We start from the raw sequence: 17572 nt of genomic DNA on the forward strand, positions 1-17572 counted from the left end.
GGGGGGAAAAGTGGAGAAATTGGAGAGAAAAGGCAAAGAAATAGGGGGGAAAAGAGAAGAAATTGGGGGAAAAACGGGGGGAAAGGGAATATTTGGGGGAAAAGGGAAGAAATTGGGGGGAAAAGGGCTTATTTGGGGAAAAAAAAGGACTCTGGGGAAAAAAGGGACTATTGGGGGGGGAAAAAAGCGAGGAAATGGGGCAAAAAGGGGAAGAAGCGGGGGGGGGAGAAGCCCCGCTTTGGGGCAAAAAATGAGGATTTTGCGGGGGGGGGGCAGCGGGGCGGGGGGAAACGGGCGGGAGAAGGGCGGAATTGGGGAGGAAAAGGGGGGTTTCGGGGCTCACCCAGCAGCGGGAGCAGCAGGAGGGGCGCCATGGCGGGGGCCCGGGGACACGCGGGTGGCCACCGCCCCCCCCCCCCGCCCCCCCGGGTCGCCGCGGCAACGGGGCGAAAACGGCCGAAAAAGGGGAAAAAAGAGGCGGAAAAGGGGAAGTGCGGGAGGAATCGCGCCATTTCCGGGGCCACCGCGGGGGGGGGGGGGGGGGGGGGGGGGGGGGTTGGGGCGCGGGGTGGCCCCGGTGGCCCCCGCTGGCCAGTGGGGGGAGGGGCGGGGGCCACCGGAGCCCCCCCCGCCCCGCCCACCGGGACCGGGGGCGTGACGTCACCGGGACGTCACGCCGGAGTGTCGCGGGGGGGTGGGGGAGAGGGGGGTATGGTGGCCACCGGCCGCACGGTGCCCCACAGCCTGCCCCACATCGCCCCACTTCCCCGTCTCTGCCCCACATCCCACCCCCCCCCCACTTCCCCCCCTCTCTGCCCCACATCCCCCTTCTCTGCCCCACATCCCACTCCCCCGCCACACATAGCCCGTCTCCCCACATCCCACTCCCCCACTCCACTTCCCCCCTCTCTGCTCCACGTCCCACCCCCCTGCCCCACATGCCCCCCATCTCCCCACATCCCCCCATCTCCTCCCTCTCTGCCCCACATCCTGCCCCTCCGCCCCACATCCCCCCTCTCTGCCCCACATCCCCCCTCTCTACCCCACTTCCCCGTCTCTGCCCCACATCCCAACCCCCACCCCACTTCCCCCCTCTCTGCCCCACATCCCACCCCCCTGCCCCACATGCCCCCCATCTCCCCACATCCCCCCATCTCCTCCCTCTCTGCCCCACATCCTGCCCCTCCGCCCCACATCCCCCCTCTCTGCCCCACATCCCCCCTCTCTACCCCACTTCCCCGTCTCTGCCCCACATCCCAACCCCCACCCCACTTCCCCCCTCTCTGCCCCACATCCCACCCGCCCGCCCCACTTCCCCCTCTCTGCCCCACATCCCAACGCCCGCCCCACTTCCCCCTCTCTGCCCCACATCCCAACGCCCGCCCCACTTCCCCCCTCTCTGCCTCACATCCCAACCCCCACCCCACTTCCCCCCTCTCTGCCCCACATCCCCCCATCTCCCCACATCCCACCCGCCCGCCCCACTTCCCCCTCTGCCCCACATCCCACCCGCCCACCCCACTTCCCCGTCTCTGCCCCACATCCCACCCGCCCACCCCACTTCCCCGTCTCTGCCCCACATCCAACCCCCGCCCCACTTCTCCCCCATCTCCCCACATCCCAGCCCCCCGCCCCACTTCCCCTCTCTCTGCCCCACATCTCCCCCACTTCCCCCGTCTCTGCCCCACATCCCACCCCCCACCCCACTTCACCCCTCTTCACCCCCTCTCTGCCTCACATCCCCCCATCTCCCCACATCCCAACCCCCACCCCACTTCCCCCCCTCCGCCCCACATCCCACCCCCCTGCCCCACTTCCCCATCTATGCCCCACATCCCCCCATCTCCCCACATCCCACTCCCCCATCTCTGCCCCACATCTCCCCCACCCCACATCCCCCCTCTCTACCCCACTTCCCCTGTCTCTGCCCCACATCCCAACCCCCACCCCACTTCCCCCGACTCTGCCCCACATCCCAACCCCCGCCCCACTTCGCCCTCTCTGCCCCACATCCCCCCCATCTCCCCACATCCCCCCATCTCTCCACATCCCACTCCCCCATGTCTGCCCCACATCTCCCCCACATTCCCCATCTCCCCACATTCCACCCCCCCGCCCCACATCCCACCCCCCATCTCCCCCTCTCTGCCCCACATCCCCTCCATCTCCCCACATCTCCCACCTCCCCTCCTCTCTGCCCCACATCCCACCCCCCATCTCCCCACCCCCCCCATCGCCCCACATGCCCCCCATCTCCCCACATCCCACTCCCCATCTCTGCCCCACACCCCCCATCCCCCCGCTCCCCCCGCTCCCTCCTGACCGTCCCGGGGGGACCCGGCCTTGGGCAGCCCCTCCCCCCCCCGCCCCCACCGTGGGGGAGGGTTGCCGTGGGGCCCGCTATGGGGCAGAGCCCCCCCACGGTTCCGACACCTCCCTATGGGTCCCGTCACCTCCCTATGGGGGACAGCATGTCCCTATGGAGCTCTATAGGGGATCTATGGGGCTCCAGAGGGATCTGTGGGGCGGGGGGGGATCTATGGGGCACCCCCCCCCCAGGAATGTGTCGCCTCGCAGGACATTTGTCACCTCCCCGAGGACAAAGTGGGCCCCATGTCCGGGAACGGCGCCAACCGCTCCCCCCCCGGCCCCACGGCGGCCCCCACGGCGCCAGCCCCATGGCGCCTCGTCGCGGGGGGGGACGAGATAATGAACGCCCGATATAGAGCTGGCGGCCGGCACCTGTCAGCGCCCCACAAGTGGCGGGACGAGGGCCAGGACCCCGGCGGCCGGGACCCACAGGTGCCCGGGCCCCATAGATGCCCCATAGGCACAAGGGATCCTGGTGTCAGGGTGCCCCACATATGATGGACCCAGGTGTTTCAGCCCCATAGATATGAAGGACCCCGGTGTCCCTGCCCCATAGGTGCCCCATAGATGCCCCATAGACACAAGGGAGCTCAGTGTTCAGGACGCATAGATATTAAAAACTCCGGCGTCCGGGCCCCATAGACACAAGGGATTCTGGTGTCCGTACCCCATAGGTGCCCCACATACAGAGGACCCAGGCATCCGGGCCCCATAGATATGAAGGACCCCAGTGTCTGGGCCCCATAGATGCCCCACAGACACAAGGGACCCCAGTGTCCAGGCCCCATAGACAGCCCATAGACACAAGGGATCCCAGTGTCCAGGCCCCATAGACAGCCCATAGACACAAGGGATCCTGGTGTCCGTGCCCCATAGATGCCCCACATATGAGGGACCCAGGCATCCGTGCCCCACAAACGCCCCACAACCAAGCGATGCCTGCCTCCCTTCCTTTGCCCCATAGATTTGTGCTATGGGGTGAATCTGTGGGGCCCGGATACCAGGGTCCCCTGGGGAGGCGCCGTGGGGTGGGGGATGGGGGGCGCTGCCCCCTCCCCTCCCCTCCAACCCTCCCCCGCTGGACGCCCCTCCCCCCCACACACCCCACGGCGCCCTATAAATGTGGTGGGGCTGCGCATCCGCCCCACGTCCCGCCGTGGGGCAGAGAGAGAGAGAGGGTCTGTGGGGCTGGGGGAGGTTGGGGGGCAGGAGGGCTCTATGGGGCAGGGAGGGCTGTGGGGCACAGGGGGATCTATGGGGCAGAGAGGTTCTATGGAGCACGGGGGGATCTATGGGGTGCAAGTGGGTTCTATGGGGCACAGGGGTGTCTGTGAGGCACAAAGGGGGTTTATGGGGCACAGGGGAGTCTATGGGTGGCACGGGGATCTATGGGGGAGAGGAGTCTATGGGGCACGGGGGGGCTGTGGGGCACGGGGGGGTTTATGAGGCACAAAGGGGTTCTGTGGGGGGCACGGGGATCTATGGGGCAGAGGGGTTCTATGGGGTACGTGGGATCTGTGGGGCACGAGGGGGTCTGAGGCACAAAGGGGTTCTGTGGGGGGCACGGGGATCTATGGGGCAGAGGGTGTCTATAGGGCACAGAGGGGGGTCTATGGGGCAAACGGGGTCTATGGGGCACGGGGGTCTGTGGGGCACAAAGGGGGGTCTGTGGGGTGCAGGGAATCTATGGGGCACAAAGGGTGTCTGTGGAGTGACACAGGGATCTGTGGGGCTCAGGGGGCATCTGTGGGGCGAATGGGAGATCTATGGGGCACAAAGGCGTTCTAAGGGGGTGTGGGGATCTATGGGGCAGTCAGGGGCGGTCTATGGGGCACAAAGGGGGGGGTCGGTCACAGGAGATCTATGGGGCACGGGGGGATCTATGGGGGGTACAGGGATCTCTAGGGCTCAGGCGGATCTATAGGGTACAAGGGTTCTATGGGGGCGCAGGGGGATCTATGGGGCAGGACAGGTGCTATGGGGCACACTTGTGGGGTGCACAGTTCTGTGGGGCACATGGGGGTGTATGGGGGGCAGACGGGATGTGGGGGGCAGGGATGTCTATGGGGCATGGGGGGGGATCTATGGGGCATGGGGGGGTATGGGGTGTGCAGTTCTATGGGGCACACGGGGGTCTGTGGGGCAAATGGGGTTTATGGGGCACTGAGGGGGTCTACGGGGTGCAGGGATCTATGGGGCACAGGGAATCTATGGGGCACAATGGGGGCTCTGTGGGATACAAAGGGGGGTCTGTGGGGTGTGGGGGGTCCTATGGGGCACAGGAGGGATCTATGGGGCAGGCCCTCACTCTCCTGCCCCCTACAGTTCCCTTCATCTCCCAGCTCAGACCCACAGATCGCAGGTGAGGGGGCAGCCGTGGGGCCCCGTAGGGAGGTTGTGGGATGATGTGGGGTGCTGTGGGGCTCCCCACGGCGGGGGTCTGTCCATGGCTATAGGGGTCCACGCATGGCCGTAGGGGGTCTGTGGGGGATCTATGGGTCCCATGGGTGATCTATGGGGCCCAGACTGACCCACAGCCCCCCAGGATGGTGTGGGGGGTGTTGGCGGGGCCGGGAGCAAGGCCCCATCCATGGCCATGGAGGGGTCAACAGTTGGCCATTGTTGACCATGGGGGATCTGTGGGTCCCATGGGGGATCTATGGGTCCTGTGGCAGATGTATGGGTCCCATGGGGGATCTATGGGTCCTGTGGCAGATCTGTGGGTCCCATGGTGGATCTATGGGGCCCAGATTGACCCATAGACCCCCAGGATGGTGTAGGGGGCGTTGGCGGGGCCAGGAGCAAGGCCCCATCCATGGCCATGGAGGGGTCAACAGTTGGCCATCATTGACCATAGGGGGATCTGTGGGCCCTGTGGCAGATGTATGGGTCCCATGGTGGATCTATGGGGCCCAGGTTGATCCATAGACCCCCGGGATGGTGTGGGGGGCATTGGCGGGGGCCGGGGTCAAGGCCCCATCCATGGCCATGGAGGGGTCAACGGTTGGCCATCGTTGGCCCTGGGGGATCTGTGGGTCCCATGGGGGATCTGTGGGTCCCAGCCTGCCCCCCGCCCCCCAGGATGGCCTCAGGGGCACTGGCAGGGCTGGGGGCGGCCGCCCCCTTCCTGCGGCAGGCGGAGGCGCAGCCCCGGCCCTTCGACCCCCGCGCCGAGTGCTTCGTGCCCCACCCCCGGCTGGAGTTCGTGCGGGGGCGGCTGCTGGGCCGGCAGGACGGGGTGGCCACCGTGGCTACCGAGCTGGGCGAGGTACGGGGGGGTGGGAGGGACTTGGGGGTTGGGGGGGAGTTGGGGGGGCGAGGGGTTAATGGGGTGGGGGGGTGTTGGGGGGAGGGGGTTGGGGGGCAAGGAGGTGGTGGCCACCATGGCTACCGAGCTGGGGGAGGGGCGGAGGGGGGAGGGGCGTTGGGGGGTGAGGGGTTGGGGAGGTGGGGGCCCACCCCATAGGGGCACCCCCTGACCCATGGAGAAGCCCCTGCCCTGTGGAGACCCCCCACCCCCATGGAGGTGCCCCACCCCATGAGGCCACCCCCCAGCCCCTGTGAGACCTCCCACCCTACGGGGTGCCCCCCAACTCCCCCCCACCCCATGTGCATGTGTCCCCCCCCAGACGGTGACGGTGAAGGAGAGCGACGTCCACCAGCAGAACCCCCCCCAAGTTCGACAAGATTGAGGACATGGCCATGCTGACCTTCCTCCACGAGCCCGCCGTCCTCTTCAACCTGAAGGAGCGCTATGCCGCCTGGATGATCTACGTCAGCTCCCACCAGCCCCTGGGGGGGGGTTGTGGGTCTCTATGGGGCAGGGGGTGGGGGGGAGACCGTTTGCTGAAGGCCTTGAGGGACAGCGAGAGCAGGGAGAGGCTGTGGGGCCACCTAGAACCCGGGGGAGGGCATCCATGTGGTTGTTGAGGGCCACCTAGAACCTGGTGGGCCTTCTCCAGCCCCCCTTGGGCCACCCAGACGCACCACGTCCCGTCCCTGGACCCCTTGGGCCACCAAGACCTCAAGATGTCTCTTCTTCAGACCCCTTGAAGCCACTCAGACCCACCGTGTCCCATCTCCAGGCCCCCCTTGGGCCACCAAGACGCCAGATGTCCCATATCTGGTCTCCTTGGGCCACCAAGACCCACCATGTCCCATCCCCAACCCCCTTGGGGCCACCAAGTCCTCAAGATGTCCCATCTCCGTCCCCCTTGGGCCACCCAGACCCACCGTGTCCCATCCTGAACCCCCTTGGGCCACCCAAAACCAGGCTGTCCCACCACCAGACGCCTTGGGCCGTGCGGCCCCGGGTTGTCCCCTCCTGCTGGAGGTGGCCGCTGGTGGCCCTGACCCACCTTGTCCCTTTTCCAGACCTACTCGGGGCTCTTCTGCGTCACCGTCAACCCCTACAAGTGGTTGCCTGTCTACGACGCCGAGGTGGTGGCCGCCTACCGGGGCAAGAAGAGGAGCGAAGCTCCACCCCACATCTTCTCCATCTCCGACAACGCCTACCAGAACATGCTGACGGGTGAGGACCTCCCCCTGGGACCCCAGAGCAGAAGACTTAGCACCCCAAAAATGGGGCCTGACCCACAGCTGGTCCTCCCCTGGGGGGAGGAGAACCCTGACCAAGACCCCAAACATCTCCCCTAACTGCGTCCCAGCTGACCTGGTTCTCCCCTGGGGGGTGGAGAACCTCAACCAGACCCCAAATATCTTCCCTAACTGTGTCCCACCAACGTGGTCCTCACCTGGGGGGTGGAGAACCCCGACCAAGACCCCAGACATCTCCCACAACTTCATCCCGCCAACGTGGTCCTCTCCTGGGGGGTGGAGAACCCTGACCAAGACCCCAAACGTTTTCCCTAACTGTGTCTCGCTTGACCTGGTCTTCCCCTGGTGGGTGGAAACCCTGACCAAGACTCCAAGCATCTCCCCTAACTGCGTCTCACCAACGTGTTCCTCATCTGGGGGGTGCAGAAACCCAAGCCCCCAGACATCTCCCCCAGCTTCGTCCACCAACATGGTCCTCACCCGGGGGGGTAGAGAACCACAACCAGACCCCAGCCATCTCCTGCCTTTCGTCCCCCTGACTTCTCTCTCCTCCTCCCAGACCGCGAGAACCAGTCCATCCTCATCACGTAAGTCTGTCCCCGCTTCACCCCAGCCCTGCCCCACAGTGGTGGGCTGGGACGGAGAAGCCACCCAGATGTTCTCCAACCCTACCCCCCAACTGCCCCCCAGCGGAGAATCCGGGGCGGGGAAGACGGTCAACACCAAGAGGGTCATCCAGTACTTTGCCAGCATCGCCGCCATCGGCGACCGCAAGAAGGAGGCAGCCAATAGCAGCAAGGTGGGGCTTCAGGCCACACCCCCTCCATCATGGCCACCACCCCCCCACCCCCCCGCTAGGCCCATGGTGGCCACCCCCCACCTTCCTCCACCGTCCCCACCCCACCAGGGTACCCTGGAGGACCAAATCATCCAGGCCAACCCTGCCCTGGAGGCCTTTGGCAACGCCAAGACCGTCCGCAACGACAACTCCTCCCGCTTTGTGAGTGCCGTGGGGCGGGACCTGTGGGGTGGGATCTATGGGGCGGGACATATGAGGCGGGATCTATGGGGCAGGAGCTGCTGGGGGGCAGGTGGCCACCTCCAGCTCCCGCTGCGGCTCTCCCAGGGGAAGTTCATCCGGATCCACTTTGGGGCCACCGGGAAGTTGGCGTCGGCCGACATCGAGACCTGTGAGTGGCTGCGGGTGCCAGGAGGGGGTGGGGCCATCGTCCAGCCTCCACCGTCCAGCTCCTCCTCCCGCCATCCATCCATTCCTCCATCCATGTCTCTATTTCTCCATTTCTCTATCTGTTGCTCTGTCTATTTTTCCATCTCTCCATCCATTTCTTCATCCATCCATCCATCTTTCCATCGATTTCCGCATCCATCCATCTTTCTATTCATCCATCCATTTCTTCATCCCTCCATGCATCCATTCCTCCATCCATCTCTCTATCCATCCACCCATTTCTCTATCCATTTATCTCTCCATTCCTCCCTCCATTCCTCTCTCTCTCCATCCCTCCATCCCTCCCTTCATCCATCCATCCGTCCATCCCTCCATGCATTTCTCCATCCATCCTTCCATCTCTCCATCCGTTCCTCCATCCCTCCATCCATCCATCCATCCCTCCATCCGTCTCTCCATCCTTCCATCCATCTATGCCTCCATCCATCTATCTCTCCATCCTTCCATCCATCCCTCCTTCCTTCCATCCATCTATCCCTGCATTCATCTCTCCATGCATCCATCTATCCCTCCATCCGTCCATCTCTCCATCCATCAGTCCATCTTTCCATCCATCCATCCCTCCCTCCATCCCTCCCTCCATCCGTCCCTCCCTCCATCCGTCCCTCCATTTATCCGTCCCTCCATTTATCTGTGCTTCTATCCATCCATCCATGTCTCCGTCTATCTATCCATCCACTCATTCCTCCATCCATCCATTTCTCTGTCTATCCATCCATCTCTTCCTCCCACCATCTCCAGCTCCTCATCCCAGCATCCATCTCCCATCCAAAGATCTCTGTGTCCTCCTCCCACCATCTCCAGCTTCTCCCCCTAATATCTCTCTATCCATCTATCTCCCCATCCCACCTTCCAAGTGTCTCTGTCTTCTCATCTCACCATCCGAACGTCTCCATGTGTTTATCCCACTATCCATCTCCCCATCCAGACATCTCCATCTCCCTGTCCCACTATCCAGACATGTTCATTTTCTCATCCCACCATCTTCATTTTCTCATCCCGCCATCTCTCTGTCGCACCGTCCATCTGTCCATCTGTCCATCCATCCATCATCCATGTCTTCATCCCACCATCCATCCATCCATCATCCATCTCCTCACCCCAAACTTTTCCTTACCCCCCCAGACCTCCTGGAGAAGTCCCGCGTCATTTTCCAGCTGAAGGCTGAGCGCAACTACCACATCTTCTACCAGATTCTTTCCAACAAGAAGCCGGAGCTTCTGGGTGAGGGTTGACCACACAGTGGCCACTCCTCCTTGGGGCCATCGAGGACAACTTGGAGCCACCGAGGACAATCTGTGACCCGCTGGTGATGCTCAAATCTTTGTGTCCTCTCCTGCAGAGATGCTCCTCATCACTAGCAACCCCTACGACTACAGCTACGTTTCCCAAGGAGAAGTGACGGTGGCTTCCATTGATGACGCCGAGGAGTTGCTGGCCACCGACGTAAGCTGTGGGGGGACATCCCACCACTGAGGAAAAGGGGAGGTGGCTGGGGGGGGTTGGGGTGGTGGAGGAGGCCATGGGTGGGTGGAAGAGGCCATGGGTGGGTGGAGGAGACCATGGGTGGAGTAGGAGACCATGGATGGAGTAGACTGTGGGTGGGTGGAGGAGACCATGGGTGGAGTAGGAGGCCATGGGTAGGTGTTGGAGGCCATGGGTGGAGGAGGAGGCCATGGGTGGGTGTTGGAAGGCATGGGTGGTGGAGGAGGCCATGGGTGGGTAGAGGAGGCTATGGATGGATGGATGGATCTATGGATGGACGGTTGGATCCATGGATGGATGGATCTATGGATGGATCCATGGATGGACGGATGGGTCCATGCCCGAGTCCTCCAAACGTCTGTAAGGCCCCATGGATGGCCGAGCCCGTGGATGGCCAGGCTGACCAGCAGGAAGGACAGTGACCCGCAGCCGGTGGCCAGCAGCCGCAGGTGCCCTCAGTTGGGCGGTGGGGGTGTCCCGGGCCCTCTCCCACCCCCCGCCCCCCACCTCCCTAGAGCGCTTTTGACGTCCTGGGCTTCACTGCCGAGGAGAAGGCCGGCGTCTACAAGCTGACGGGCGCCATCATGCACTTTGGCAACATGAAGTTCAAGCAGAAGCAACGGGAGGAGCAGGCGGAGCCGGACGGCACCGAAGGTGAGGCCAGGGGTGGGGTGGGGTCATGGTGGGGACACAGACACACGGGTTTGGGGGTCACCTGAGGGTGGCGTCTTCTTCTCCGTGGCCTGCAGATGCCGACAAGTCGGCCTACCTGATGGGGCTGAACTCGGCCGATCTTCTCAAGGGGTTGTGCCACCCCCGGGTGAAGGTGGGCAACGAGTATGTCACCAAGGGGCAGAATGTCCAGCAGGTGAGGAGGGCACCCCCCACCCCCCCCATCCCCCAAAACCTCCTTTTGGAGGCAGCCACGGCGCCACCATGGGGCAGAAGACCATGTGGGCATGGGGCGGCCCCCTCTGCCAGGTGTACTACTCCATCGGGGCCTTGGCCAAGTCCGTCTACGAGAAGATGTTCAACTGGATGGTGGTGAGGATCAACAACTCGCTGGAGACTAAGCAGCCCCGGCAGTACTTCATCGGCGTCCTGGATATTGCCGGCTTTGAGATCTTCGACGTGAGGCCTCGGCGGGGGTGTGGGGGCATGTGGGGTGGGGGTGGCAGGGTCCTCTCGGGGGTGGGGGGCATACAGATGGGGGTCCAGGGGACCCTCCGTCATCTTCACCCTGAGCTTTGGTGGGAACTTGGTCTCTTTGGGCCTCGCCTTGATGCTGTTGGGGGTTGAGGTGGCCCCATTGATCCCATGGGGCATCGGGTTGGCCCCATTGGGTCTCAGGTTGGCCCCATTGATCCCATGGGGAGTTGTGTTGACCCTCTTGGACATTTGGTTGACCCGGTTGATCTCATTGGCCATTCTGTTGATCCTATTGGCCATTCAGTTGACCCAGTCGATCCCATGGGGCGTTGTTAACCCCATTGGACCTCACCTTGACCCCCCTTGACCCCTTTGGGCGTTGGGTTGACCTCATTGGGTGTCCAGTTGACCCCATTGATCACATCAAGCATCGCATTGACCCCCTCGTGTGTTTAATTGACCCCATTGACCGTTGCATTGACCCCATTGGACATCCAGTTGACCCCCTTGACCCCATTGGGCCTTGGGTTGACCCCACCCTCCCCTCCCCAGTTCAACAGCTTTGAGCAGCTCTGCATCAACTTCACTAACGAGAAGCTGCAGCAGTTCTTCAACCACCACATGTTCGTGCTGGAGCAGGAGGAGTACAAGAAGGAGGGCATCGAGTGGGAGTTCATCGACTTTGGCATGGACCTCCAGGCCTGCATTGACCTCATCGAGAAGGTACCACCGCCCCCACGCCACCCCGGGGCCTCCTGGGAGGTGCTGGAGAACCTCCTTCTGGTTGAGGCTCACCGAAGACGACTGGTCGGGGTTGCGGTTGGTGTCCACCAACAAGGTCTTCTCGTCGCCAGCATGGGGATCATGTCCATCCTGGAGGAGGAGTGTATGTTCCCCAAGGCCTCGGACATGACCTTCAAGGCCAAACTCTACGACAACCACCTGGGCAAGTCGGCCAACTTCGGGAAACCCCGGAACATCAAGGGGAAGGCGGAAGCCCACTTCTCCCTGGTGCACTACGCCGGCACGGTGGACTACAACATCCTTGGCTGGTTGGAGAAGAACAAGGACCCCCTCAATGAGACGGTGGTGGGGCTGTACCAGAAATCCGCCCTCAAGCTCTTGGCCAACCTCTTCTCCAACTACGCCGGGGCTGACGCTGGTGGGTGATGGGGGGGTGGGGGGATGGAGAAGACACTCACTCGCAAGAGTCCAGCGTCACCCCACCCCTCTTTTCTTCAGGGGGTGATGGTGGGAAGGGCAAAGGCGCCAAGAAGAAAGGTTCCTCCTTCCAGACCGTCTCTGCCCTGCACCGGGTGAGGGACCCATAGCGGACCCACCGTGGGGCAGAGGGAGGACAGCCTTCCACCCCATGGAGGGTTGTCCCTCAGCTCCCCCCATGGGTCAGCTTTTTCTCTCCTCCACCAGGAGAACCTCAACAAGCTGATGGCTAACCTCAAGACCACCCACCCCCACTTTGTCCGCTGCCTCATCCCCAACGAGCGGAAGGAGCCGGGTGAGAAGAGAGGGATGGGGGGTCGGGGTGGGGTGGGCTGGGTGGGGCTGGTGGCTGACCCTGCCCCGCTCTGCCCCACCCACCAGGCGTGATGGACAACCCCCTGGTGATGCACCAGCTCCGCTGCAACGGGGTGCTGGAGGGCATCCGCATCTGCCGCAAGGGCTTCCCCAACCGCATTCTCTATGGGGACTTCCGCCAGCGGTGGGTGACGCTGTGGGATTGGGGGGGATGGGGAGGGGGTGGACAACCCCCAGCGGGGCTGAGCTCAGGGTGTCCCCCACCACCGCGGCCACCAGGTACCGCATCCTGAACCCTGCCGCCATCCCCGAGGGGCAGTTCATCGACAGCCGCAAGGGTGCCGAGAAGCTGCTGGGCTCCATCGACGTCGACCACAACCAGTACAAGTTCGGGCACACCAAGGTGGGGGCCTGTCCTCTCCCCATGGCCCCACCACCCGTGAGGTCCATAAGACCCCATGGTCCCACCACCCATGTGTCCACCTCCCCATGTACAGCTCCATCCCTCCCTCCACCCACCACAAGAAGCTGGGGCACACCAAAGGAAGGTCATGTGGTCTCCCCATGGCCCCCACCATCCATGAGGTCCCCGAGACCCTGTGGTGCTACCACCCAGGTGTCCACCTGCCCATTTACAGCTCCATCCACTCAGCAACCCATCCTGCCACCCACCACAACCAGTATAAGTTGGGGTGCACCGAGGTGAGGGCATGTGGTCTCTGTTCCTCGTGGTCCCACCACCTGCGGGGTCACGTGGACATCATGATTCCACCATCCCCGTGTCCATCTACCCGTCTACAGCTCCATCCCTCACTCCAACCACCCACCAACCCACCACAACCAGTACAAGTTGGGACACGCCAAGGTGAGGTCATGTCCTCTCCCGACGGCCCCACTACCTGTGAGGTCCCCAAGACCCCGTGGTCCCACCACCCCCGTGTTCACCTGCCCACTGTCCTTCCTTCCACCCATCTCTCTGTCCATCTCTTCACCAACCCTTCCCCACCAACCCATCTTCTCCTGCTCCTCATCCATCTTCTTCCTCCCCCTCCCAGGTCTTCTTCAAGGCGGGGCTGCTGGGGCTGCTGGAGGAGATGCGGGACGAGCGACTCTCCCGCATCATCACCCGCATCCAGGCCCAGGCCCGGGGGCAGCTCATGCGCATCGAGTTCAAGAAGATCCTGGAGCGTCGGTGAGGGGGCTGGGTCGGGGCCTTTTCCTGGGGTGGGACCTCCAGCAGGCCACCAGGGCCGGGGCGTGATGGTATGTGTGTGTCCCCCCTCCCCCTATGGTAGAGACGCGCTCTTGGTGATCCAGTGGAACATCCGGGCCTTCATGGGCGTGAAGAACTGGCCGTGGATGAAGCTCTACTTCAAGATCAAGCCCTTGTTGAAGAGCGCCGAGACGGAGAAGGAGATGCAGGTGGGAGGAGAAGGCGGGGGCAGGAGGGATTGGGGCAGCCTATGAGGTGAGGGGACATCGGGCGACGCGATTGGTCTCCTGGGTGCTGGTGCAGAACATGAAGGAGGAGTACGGGCGGCTGAAGGAGGCGCTGGAGAAGTCGGAGGCCCGGCGGAAGGAGCTGGAGGAGAAGATGGTCTCCCTGCTGCAGGAGAAGAACGACCTTCAGCTTCAAGTGCAGGCTGTGAGTGAGGTCGCCCCACCCCAGAACCACCTCAAGGGGGTGACTCCACTCCCCCCAGGGCCACCCCACCTCACCTGAGAGCCCCCCACAGGAGCAGGACAACCTGACGGACGCCGAGGGAGCGCTGCGACCAGCTGATCAAGAACAAGATCCAGTTGGAGGCCAAGGTGAAGGAGCTGACGGAGCGGCTGGAGGACGAGGAGGAGATGAACGCTGAGCTGACGGCCAAGAAGAGGAAGCTGGAGGACGAGTGCTCAGAGCTGAAGAAGGACATCGACGACCTGGAGCTGACTCTGGCCAAAGTGGAGAAGGAGAAACACGCCACCGAGAACAAGGTGAGGGCGGGGAGAGGCCTCCACTGCGAGCTGAGGGCAGTTGGGTTGACTCCCACCAACGTGGAGAGGTTTTGAGAAGATCCAAGGTTGGCTGGGTCAAGGAGATCCAAGGGTGGTTGGGTTGGGTGGAGAAGATCCAAGGCTGGTTGGGTTGGGTGGGGAAGTCCCAAGGTTGGTTGGGTTGGGTTGAGAAGATCCAAGGACGGTTGTGTCAAGAAGGCTCAAGGCTGGTTGTGTTGGGTCAAGGAGATCCAAGCGTGGTCGGGTTGGGTCGAGAAGACCCGAGGTTGGTTGGGTTGGGTTGAGAAGATCCAAGGCCGGTTGTGTCAAGAAGGCTCAAGGCTGGTTGGGTTGGGTCAAGGAGATCCAAGCGTGGTCGGGTTGGGTCGAGAAGACTCAAGGCTGGTTGGGTTTCCTCTCCATCTCCTGCATCTCCAGCTCAACCAAGAGCGTGACCACCCCCCTCTCTCTCACCCCACCTCTGGCTCCAAGCTACAGGCCTGATGTTTCTACTCCTGCAGGTGAAGAACCTGACAGAGGAGATGGCCGGGCTGGACGAGACCATCGCCAAGCTGACCAAGGAGAAGAAAGCCCTGCAGGAAGCTCACCAGCAAGCGCTGGATGACCTGCAAGCGGAGGAAGACAAGGTCAACATCTTGACCAAGGCCAAAGTCAAGCTGGAACAGCAGGCGGACGATGTGAGTGTGGGCCGGTCCCACCACGGGCACTGCCGAGGAGCCTCCTGGGGCAGAAATGACAAAAACCTGAGGTTTCTCCCCATTTCTGTGTCCCCCACAGCTTGAAGGCTCCCTGGAGCAGGAGAAGAAGATCCGCATGGACCTGGAACGGGCCAAGAGGAAGCTGGAAGGCGACTTGAAGCTGACCCAGGAGAACATCATGGACCTGGAGAATGACAAGCAGCAGCTAGAGGAGAAGCTGAAGAAGTGAGGACCGATCTCCCTCCCTGGTGCCAGCTAATCAGGGGGCATGGGCGGGGGGACCTCAGGGCTCATCCCTCATCCTCTGCAGGAAGGAGTTTGAGATCCACCAGCAGAACAGCAAGATCGAGGATGAGCAGGCACTGGCCCTGCAGCTCCAGAAGAAGCTGAAGGAGCTGCAGGTGAGGGACCCGTGGGGCGCCCCCATGGGCTGGGCTGGGGACGCTCCAGTTGGGTGGGTTGGGTCAAAGAGTCTCCAGTTGGGTAGGTTGGGTTGAGTTGAAGAGTCTCCAGTTGGGTTGAGTTGAGGAGTCTCCAGTTGGTTGGGTCAAAGAGTTTCCAATGAGTTGAGTTGAAGGGTCTCCAGTTGGTTGGGTCGAAGAGTCTCCAATGAGTTGAGTTGAGTTGAAGAGTCTCCAGGTGGTTGTGTCAAAGAGCGTCCATGGGGTTGGGTTGGGTTGAGCGGCCGCGTTGGGTGAATCCACCCTGCTGAGGGTGTCCCCGTCCCCGGGGCGCAGGCGCGCATTGAGGAGCTGGAGGAGGAGCTGGAGGCAGAGCGGACGGGCCGGGCCAAGGTGGAGAAGCTGCGCTCGGAGCTGTCGCGGGAGCTGGAGGAGATCAGCGAGCGGCTGGAGGAGGCTGGGGGGGCCACCTCGGTGCAGCTGGAGCTCAACAAGAAGCGGGAGGCAGAGTTCCAGAAGATGCGTCGGGACCTGGAGGAGGCCACGCTGCAGCACGAGGCCACGGCGGCCGCGCTGCGCAAGAAGCACGCCGACAGCGTGGCCGAGCTGGGCGAGCAGATCGACAACCTGCAGCGCGTCAAGCAGAAGCTGGAGAAGGAGAAGAGCGAGCTCAAGCTGGAGCTGGACGACCTCAGCGCCAATATGGAGCAGCTGCTCAAGGCCAAGGCAAGAGGAGGAGGAAGAGGAGGCCGCAGTGGCCACCTCGGTTCCACCGTGGCCACCAACCTCCTGCTTCCCCCCTCCCTCCTGCCAGGTGGGGATAGAGAAGGTCTCCCGCACCATGGAGGACCAGGCAGCCGAGCACCGGGCCAAGCTGGAGGAGACGCAACGAGTCCTCAATGACACCAGCACCCAGCGGGCCAAGCTGCAGACCGAGAACGGTGGGAGCCCTGCCCCACATCTCCACCCCCCTGCCCCACATCGCCGCCCCTGATGACCTCCCCTCCCCCTGCAGGAGAGCTGTCCCGCCAGCTGGAGGAGAAGGAGGCCCTCATTTCCCAGCTGACCAGGGGCAAGCAGTCCTACACCCAGCAGCTGGAGGACCTGAAGAGGCAGCTGGAGGAGGAGATGAAGGTGAGGTCCCTGGAGGGGCCTGAGAAGACCACCGGGGCTTGGCGGGCTCCAGGGGGGCCACCAGATGGCGTCTCCTTCCCCCTCACAGTGGCAGCACCAAACAGGAGTCAAGTGGAGGCTGGTTGGGTTGGGTGGTTCCATCTAAGGGTGATTCCACCTAAAAGGGGTTGGGTGGGGATGGTCTAAGAGAAGGTCGGGATGAGAGACACCACTCCTTCCTGGGGTGGAAGACCTCCAGACAGCTCAAGGTGATGGGGACCCGCGGGTTCCACCTGCTGCTAAAGGTCTAAGGAAAGTTGGGTTGGTCTGGAGGAGGTTGGGTTGGTCTCAGAAGGTCTAAGGAAGGTTGGGGTGGGCTAAAGAAGGTCTAAGGAAGGTTGGGTTGGTGTGGAGGAGGTTGGGTCAGGGTCTACAGAAGTGTGGGCTGGGTTGAGGTGACGAAGACCACCGCTTCGTCCGTTGGAAAACCTCAAGATGGCTCTGGGTGATGTGGACCCTATGGTTCTGCCTCCTTCTGGCCCCTCCCAGGCCAAGAACGCGCTGGCGCACGCCCTGCAGTCGGCCCGGCACGACTGCGACCTGCTGCGGGAGCAGTATGAGGAGGAGACGGAGGCCAAGGCCGAGCTCCAGCGCTCCCTCTCCAAGGCCAACTCCGAGGTGGCGCAGTGGAGGACCAAGTACGAGACGGACGCCATCCAGCGCACTGAGGAGCTGGAGGAGGCCAAGTGAGTCACCGCCCCACAGACGCCGAGGCTTCTCCCCATGGGTGGGGGGACCTCCTTGGGCCCATCCCTTAAGCAGCCACCACCCAGGACGTTGGGTTCTTCAGGTAGATCTAGAGCCCCACGTGGGGGGACCTAGAACCTGAAGACCACCCCGTGAGTCCTACCACCGAAAGTCTTCACTTTGGGGATGACCCACTGACGGGTTCTCCGTGGGTTTCTCCCCCCACATCTGTCAGGAAGAAGCTGGCCCAGAGGTTGCAGGACGCC

General features: G+C 63.0%; 1 protein-coding gene across 1 annotated transcript; it reads left to right on the forward strand.

The window, feature by feature from the left end:
• Positions 1-3472: 3472 nt before the first annotated feature.
• LOC134509406 (myosin-6-like) lies at positions 3473-17569 on the forward strand (the record flags this gene model as incomplete). The annotated part of the gene is given in 34 exon segments (XM_063321920.1): positions 3473-3548; positions 4696-4732; positions 5452-5638; positions 6000-6038; positions 6040-6144; positions 6745-6901; positions 7487-7514; positions 7618-7726; positions 7835-7927; positions 8054-8117; positions 9302-9400; positions 9519-9622; positions 10177-10315; positions 10411-10529; positions 10643-10792; positions 11363-11541; positions 11665-11972; positions 12053-12126; positions 12239-12326; positions 12413-12530; positions 12626-12749; positions 13402-13538; positions 13642-13768; positions 13863-13991; positions 14083-14109; positions 14111-14326; positions 14848-15024; positions 15125-15270; positions 15356-15446; positions 15783-16172; positions 16261-16387; positions 16462-16580; positions 17109-17305; positions 17542-17569. Coding segments are annotated over 34 exon segments (4290 nt in total), but the record flags the coding sequence as incomplete, so codon positions are not given.
• Between the last annotated feature and the right edge of the window lie 3 nt (positions 17570-17572).

This window comes from Chroicocephalus ridibundus, unplaced genomic scaffold (genome assembly GCF_963924245.1).
Source record: "Chroicocephalus ridibundus unplaced genomic scaffold, bChrRid1.1 SCAFFOLD_777, whole genome shotgun sequence".
NCBI lineage: Eukaryota > Metazoa > Chordata > Aves > Charadriiformes > Laridae > Chroicocephalus > Chroicocephalus ridibundus.